Source organism: Bison bison, unplaced genomic scaffold (assembly GCF_000754665.1).
Source record: "Bison bison bison isolate TAMUID 2011002044 unplaced genomic scaffold, Bison_UMD1.0 scf7180017864166, whole genome shotgun sequence".
Taxonomy (NCBI): Eukaryota; Metazoa; Chordata; class Mammalia; order Artiodactyla; family Bovidae; genus Bison; species Bison bison.
Window position 1 is genome coordinate 207,829 of NW_011494738.1, and position 7,406 is coordinate 215,234.

Genomic DNA, 7,406 nt, shown 5'->3' on the forward strand with positions numbered 1-7,406 from the left:
CCCCCCAGCCGGCCGCCCCTCCCGCGCGGGCCGGACGCAGCTGCAGCCGTTCGCTTGCCTGCTGGGATGCCGAAGCACGCTCTCAGCTGTCCCGCCGGGGAAGGCCGGGGGTGCGGCTCGTTCTGCGCCCCGGCGCGGGTGGGGCGGGAGAAGTAGGAGAAGACGTGATGCAGGGCTTTGGGAGGCTCGCGGGCGCCACCGTGTGACCGAAGTTACTGCTTCCTCCGCCCCTTGCCTGCCAGGCTCGTTACCGGGCAGGCGAAACAGCTGTGAGCAAAATGAGAGCTACTTGAAGAAATTGGGGTTCAGGAAAGATGAGTAGGACGACATGAGGGTAACCGTCTGCGTATACTTTGGAGGACGGAAGAAAAGGTCGGCCGCAAAGACATCAGAGGGCTGTGGGGAAGAAACGTGTAAGAAAACCCTCTAAGAAGGGGAAAAAGAGGCTTCTGGGCAATACTCTAGGGACCACACACCCTTACACTCACCACAGCAGGCCTCTGTCTTGTCTAAAAACCCACTACTTAGTGAAGAAGCTTAAGGGGAGGTTCTGGATCTTTTATATTTTTGTTTGAAAAACATCAAAGCCTTAAGGGAAAAATAAAAACTCCTGCTCAGGGAGGGGTTTGATTTAGGTCATATCTGAATGGTCTAGTGGTTTTCCCTACTTTCTTCAATTTAAGTCTGAATTTGGCAATAAGGAGTTAATGATCTGAGCCACAGTCAGCTCCTGGTCTTGTTTTTGCTGACGGTATAGACCTTTTCCATCTTTGACTGCAAAGAATATAATCAGTCTGATTTCAGTGTTGACCATCTGGTGATGTCCATGTGTAGAGTCTTCTCGTAATGAAATCCCTTACGACATACAGTGAAAGTGGGAAGTAGATTAAAGGGACTAGATCTGATAGACAGAGTGCCTGATGAACTATGGATGTAGGTTCGTGGCACTGTACAGGAGACAGGGATCAAGACCAACTCCAAGAAGAAGAAATGCAAAAAAGCAAAATGGCTCTCTGAGGAGGGCTTAAAAATAGCTGTGAAAACAAGAGAAGCCAAAAGCAAAGAAGAAAAGGAAAGATATACCCATTTGAATGCTGAGTGCCAAAGAATAGCAAAGAGAGATAAGAAAGCCTTCCTCAATGATCCTTGCAAAGAAATAGAGGAAAACAATAGAATGGAAAAGACTAGAGATCTCTTCAAGAAAATTAAGATACCAAGGGAACATTTCATGCAAAGGTGGGCTCAAAAAAGGACAGAAATGGTATGGACCTAACAGAAGCAGAAGATATTAAGAAGAGTTGGAAAGAATACACAGAAGAACTGTACAAAAAAGATCTTCATGACCCAGATAATCATGATGGTGTGATCACTCACCTAGAGCCAGACATCCTAGAATGTGAAGTCAAGTGGGCCTTAGGAAGCATCACTACAAACAAAGCTAGTGTAAGTAATAGAATTCCAGTTGAGCTATTTCAAATCCTAAAAGATGAGGCTGTGAAGGTGCTGCACTCAATATGCCAGCAAATTTGGAAAACTCAGCAGTGACCACAGGACTGGAAAAGGTCAGTTTTCATTCCAATCCCAAAGAAAGGCAATGCCAAAGAATGCTCAAACTACCGTACAGTTGCACTCATCTCACACGCTAGTAAAGTAATGCTCAAAATTCTCCAAGCCAGGCTTCAACAATAAGTGAACCATGAATTTCCAGATGTTCAAGCTGGTTTTAGAAAAGGCAGAAAAACTAGATATCAAATTGCCAACCTATGCTGGATCATCGAAAAAGCAAGAGAGTTCCAGAAAAACACCTGTTTCTGCTTTGTTGTTTATGCCAAAGCCTTTTACTGTGTGGATCACAATAAACTGTGGAAAATTCTGAAAGAGATGGGCTGAATGAAGCACAAGCTGGAATCAAGATTTCAAGGAGAAATATCAATAACCTCAGATATGCAGATGACATCACCCTTATGGAAGAAAGCAAAGAAGAACTAAAGAGACTCTTGATGAAAGTGAAAGAGGAAAGTGAAAAAGTTGGCTTAAAACTCAACATTCAGAAAACTAAGATCATGGCATCTGGTCCCATCACTTCATGGCAAATAGATGGGGAAACAGTGGAAACAGTGGCAGACTTTACTTTTTGGGCTCCAAAATCACTGCAGATGGTGATTGCAGCCATGAAATTAAAAGATGGTTGCTCCTTAGAAGAAAAGCTGTGACCAACCAACCTATACAGCGTATTAAAAAGCAGGGACATTACTTTGCCAACAAAGATTCGTCTAGTCAAAGCTATGGTTTTTCCAGTAGTCATGTATGGATGTGAGAGTTGGACTATAAAGAAAGCTGAGTGCTGAAGAATTGATGCTTTTGAACTGTGGTGTTGGAGAAGACTCTTGAGAGTCCCTTGGATTGCAAGGGGATCTAACCAGTCCATCCTAAAGGAAATCAGTCCTGAGTGTTCATTGGAAGAACTGATGTTGAAGCTGAAACTCCAATACTTTGGCCACCTAATGCAAAGAGTTGACTCATTGGAAAAGACCCTGATGCTGGGAAAGATTGAAGGTGGGAGGAGAAGGGGACAACAGAGGATGAGATGGTTGGATAGCAACACCAACTTAATGGACATGAGTTTGGGTAAACTCCGGGAGTTGGTGATAGACGGAGGCCTGGCCTGCTGCGGTCCATGGGGTCACAAAGGGTCAGACACGACTGAGCAACCGAACTGAATGAACTGCTAAGGGAGGCCTCGATTTTAAGGTCAGCAGTCACCTCCTGAGTACGGCCCCTTAGGCAAGCTGTAATGCCAGTCAAGGCTGCCCTGTATTACTGCTCGGCCTTTTATGGTGGTAATTTCTGGAAGGGGTACCCTGTGTCCCTGTGTACTGTCCTTGGGCTACAAGAGTCTCTTCCCCTATCCTCAGTTCTGCTCTCACATATGATTCACATGGAATCATCTGAGAGGAAAACTCTTGTTTTTGCCTGAAGAAGTGGATGCATTTGGTCCTGGGCATGTCACTTCAGTGTATACTTGCTGAAGTGACATGCGCAGGACCAAGGGTGGGGCATGTCATGGGGCATAGGATGGAGACAGGGTCAGAAAACCACAGAGATTTGCCCCCAAGGGACTGCAGAAAACCAGGGTGCAGAGGCAATCTCTCTGTCCAGTAGGATGAGGATCTAAATCAGAGGACCACCCTCGACCAGCTGCTCAGTGTATGTCCCCTGATAAAGCTGCTGCCTATTAAGAGATGATCGCTCAGGGACTTCTGAGACCTGACTTCCTGGAGAGCCTGAATGGTGGTGTCTCCCTTTGACCTTGATGCCCTTAAATTTCCCCTCCACTTAACTACACTTCAGACAGGTTTCTTCCTGACCATCCTGAAGGTCCATGACTTCCCTTTCCATAGAACACTTACTTTAGAAGACTTTCCATCATAAATTCTTTCTCTGCTCTCTTGAACTGTAGATCACCTCCCAGCCTATCACCAGTATTACCACCCAGAAATTCTTTCTCAAGGACCTGAGAGCCATCCCTTTGAAATGTGATCATCAAGGAAGATAGTGCCCTAGCTCTCTGGAAGGTAGAAGCCTAACTTCAATGAGTGCCAGTCAGCAAACACAGATGGCTCATCACATCAGCTAACATCCCCCGACACCCAGACTCCTCTAGTGCTATTGACCCTTGAACAAGAGTTTGAACTGTTTATACCTGGAGCTCCGGCCGTCCATCTACATTTGAGGCAGGAAGGAGGTAGAAGCAGATGGCAAAAGTTCTCTTGGTAACATGACCCAGTGAATCTCATTTATATCCTAATAGGGCTTACCATCTGACCACCTCCCAGCTTCACGGGAAGCTAGGTAGTCTTTTTTAAGATAAGCACAATAATGTCACAAGTAAAATCAAAGTTGTGTTAATAAGAAATAAGGAAACTGATACTATAAAGCCAACTAACAGTTTCATATGCAAACCTTAGCAGGGGATTCTGTATACAGTAAATGGAGGTATCTAAAACCAGCCATTACGTGACTCTGCGTCATTAGGTCCTGATGGTTTTACCTCATCTGTCCTTTTGAATTAACTATTCCATAATAGCTCACTATTGCCCAACCCAGAGTCTCATTAGGTCTCACCTGAGTGTCTGCACTGGTTCTTCTGACTCCAGCATCACTTCTCTAGAGTTCACACAACTGCCCAAATAAACTTTCTTAAACAGTCAAGTTGTTTCACCCCTCAGGTGGGGTGAATCATGGCTCCTCTCAACCTCCAGGTATAATTCATACCATCTCTGCCCAGCGACTTTGCAGTAACTCCCACCAAGGCAGCAGGGTTTATCCTTTGCCTTGATGATTTTGTGCTTGGCCACAGGACTTGCTTTGCTAATGGAAAGTGGGTGCCCCTGAGACTGTATCGCTTCTCCGGTGAGAACTCACCCGCCTGTACTTTCACAGTTCATGTGGAAAGAGCTAACCTTGGGTGGCTGCCGTTGCTTCAGTCTGGGCCCCACACAGAGTCACCCTGAAGCCAGGCCACCCTCCCCTTGTAGACTCAGATCTGTGTGCAAGAATGTGTGATTGTTAGTAAGCCACTGAGTTTGGAGCATCTTTATCGTGCATCATGAATGCAATAGATAGGAGATACAACTCCCTTGCTGAAATCCCTTCAGTGGCATCTTGGTATCTCTCCATAGGGCAAAGCCACGTTCCTTAACAGAGCACAGAGGGCTGGCACAGTCTGGCCTTTGCCTACCTTGCCTTGTATTTCATACTTATCCAGTGCCAAACTGCCCATCGCTCCCTATGGCACTCTCCATACCTCTGTGCCCCACTGATGCTCTTCTCTCAATGCCTCTGCTGCCTTTTCCCCTGAACAATTCACACTGATTTTTCCCATGGGCACCAGCTTCTCCAGGTCCCTGGCATCAGCCCACACTCTTCAGTGGAAGTAGGAGTGCGTATCCCATCTCATCTCCAGTGCATACCATAGCTCAGCACTTGAAACAGAGTATCAACTACAGAATAGTATAGGTAAAGACTCAGACTAACCCAGCTGAATCCTAGTGGAAAGTTTAGCTCCAGCCAGAGTTTAATATTCTATCTTTCGTATTGTCTCCAAACCCTACAGACTCCCATCATCCCCTACAGAGCCCCTCAGGACCACGGGAGATGCTTGCTATTGAGGACATTACTGAGTATATTCCACAATGCATTCCATGACACTGCATCCTCATCCTTGCCTGGAAAATCCCATGGATGGAGGAGCCTGGTAGGCTGCAGTCCATGGGGTCACAAAGAGTTGGACACGACTGAGTGGCTTCACTTTCCCTTTTCACTTTCACGCATTGGAGAAGGAAACGGCAACCCACTCCAGTGTTCTTGCCTGGAGAATCCCAGGGATGGGGGACCCTGGTGGGCTGCCATCTATGGGGTCACACAGAGTCAGACACGACTGAAGTGACTTAGCAGCAGCAGCAGCAGCATCCTCATCCATAAGACTTCTGGGCAACTCATTAGTTTTAATCTTATGGAGACTGAATTATGCAACTGGTAAGCATTCTTCTTTGCACTGGCTGCTGGGAAGTCAGATCCAAATTTGCAGCCCACATTCAGCTACTTCAACAAGACTTAAGGAATATAGTCTGTTGACTAACTCTGACTTCTGTCACTTTTTTTTTTACTTTCAAATTTCCTTCTCCAAATTTCCAAATTTATTTTTTACCTTGTTCTGTATGTATATTTGTACATTGTCATATACATACATCTATAAACATACACACAATAAAAAAGGAACAAAAGGGAGAGGACTTTTCTTCAGTCATAGACCCTATATGTTTTGTCTCCCATTTACTTTGATGTCTTTTCCCTCTATCAGCCCTAAACTCTGTCAACAAGGCCTGCTTCCTACTTAAAGTCAGCACTTAATAAAGGCGGGAAGCAAGGAGAGAACAAGCTTCCTAGAAGCTTTAGTTCAGAATTTTTTATCCCCCTGGTTTGGAATGCCTCTTCCTTTTGAAAATATTAATTACTCTTTGGCATTTGCTATTATAGAAGTCAAAGGAGTGCTTTGCAGTTTAGAAAACTTTTCAGATTTTTCAAAATTGTTCAAAGGTAGGGTATTATGGTGCTCAAATGCTGCAAAATGCTCTCAGGTGACGGGTTTATTCGCTGATGATGCCAGAGTAAGTAATGGTACTGCATCAGCAAGGCTGAGGCTTATCTCATTGTATGTGTGTTGTGTCAAGTAACACAAGCAGCCATTGAAACATCCTATCTTGCTCCCCCAAGGGCCCGTTTCCCAGGCAACATTTCAAAGCTGGATGGAAGTACATCAGACTCTAGCTTTGATGTCTAATTCTGCATCCAGATCCAGAGAACATGGCCCTTGTGTGGAGCTGGGCAACAGCTGAGATTCCCAGCTCTGGTGAGAAACCTCTGGGGGTGGTGGGTATTATTGATGGTTGACTCCAAAACATGTTTCTGCCTCAAGCCAATGCGGACGTGCTTTGCCTTGATCCAGCCCCACAAATAGGACATTTAGGAGCTTGCTGGGTTTTACTGTACTTTGTTCTGCCAAGTACTAAGGCAGAAACTTCGGGGCAAGTGTTAATGTCACTGCCAGAAGCACCCAAGGGAGAGAGGTTCAGTCGGCCTGATCGTCAGTGTTGGGATCCCCGGTGTCTCCGGGCTCATGGGAACAGCAGCTCTGCCCGTCTCACACGCACAGTCTCACAGCTGCGCCATGGGTGGGATGAGGCATGCATCTCAGGGCAGAAAGTGAAAGCAGAGGGTACTTCAGGAGCCCCTATTTTCTGTCGTTTGTAAAGGAAGCAGTCATACCCGTTCACGGTCATCCCTGGACCTTTAATGCTGTTGCCACTGTTAAGCCTCCTCCTGTCTTTACTCCACAGATTCTCAGTCTCGATTGCATATTGGAATAACCAGGGCTTCTCCCTAGAGATTTTTGATTTGATAAGTCTGGGGTACAGCATACACATTGGGTTTTGTTTTTTTTTTTTACCTCCTCACATGATTCTGTTGTGTAGCCATTTGAAAATTACTGTTAGATGGTGTAGATGGAATAGAAATACAGTACAGACCACAAATACAAGTCACAAATGAAACTTTAAAGTTCCTAGTTGTTTAGTCCCTAAGTCATGTCTGCCTCTTTGTGACCCCATGGACTGTAGCCCACCAGGCTCCTTTGTCCATGGGATTCTCAAGCCAAGAATACTGGAGTGGGTTGCCATTTCCTTCTCCAGGGAGTCTTCCTGACCCAGGGATCAAACCCGTGTCTCCTGCATTGGCAGGCAGGTTCTTTACCACTAAACCACTGGGGAAACCCACAAAGTTTCTAGTAGTTTCTTTTTAAAGTAAAAATAAATGGGTGACTGTTGGGGGCCAGTGTGAGGCACTCC

General features: G+C 45.7%; 1 protein-coding gene across 1 annotated transcript in view; it reads right to left on the minus strand.

Annotated features, from left to right (window-relative positions):
* The window catches only part of CCDC85A (coiled-coil domain containing 85A), a 179,140-nt gene extending 174,357 nt beyond the window's left edge, over positions 1-4,783 (minus strand). Inside the window, exons 1-3 of the mRNA XM_010841694.1 lie at positions 4,742-4,783; positions 290-396; positions 37-235 (exon numbers count right to left, since the gene is read on the minus strand). Of these exons, the coding sequence (XP_010839996.1) occupies positions 37-235; positions 290-396; positions 4,742-4,783 (348 nt within the window). The remainder of the gene's footprint in view (positions 1-36; positions 236-289; positions 397-4,741) is intronic.
* Positions 4,784-7,406: the final 2,623 nt, after the last annotated feature.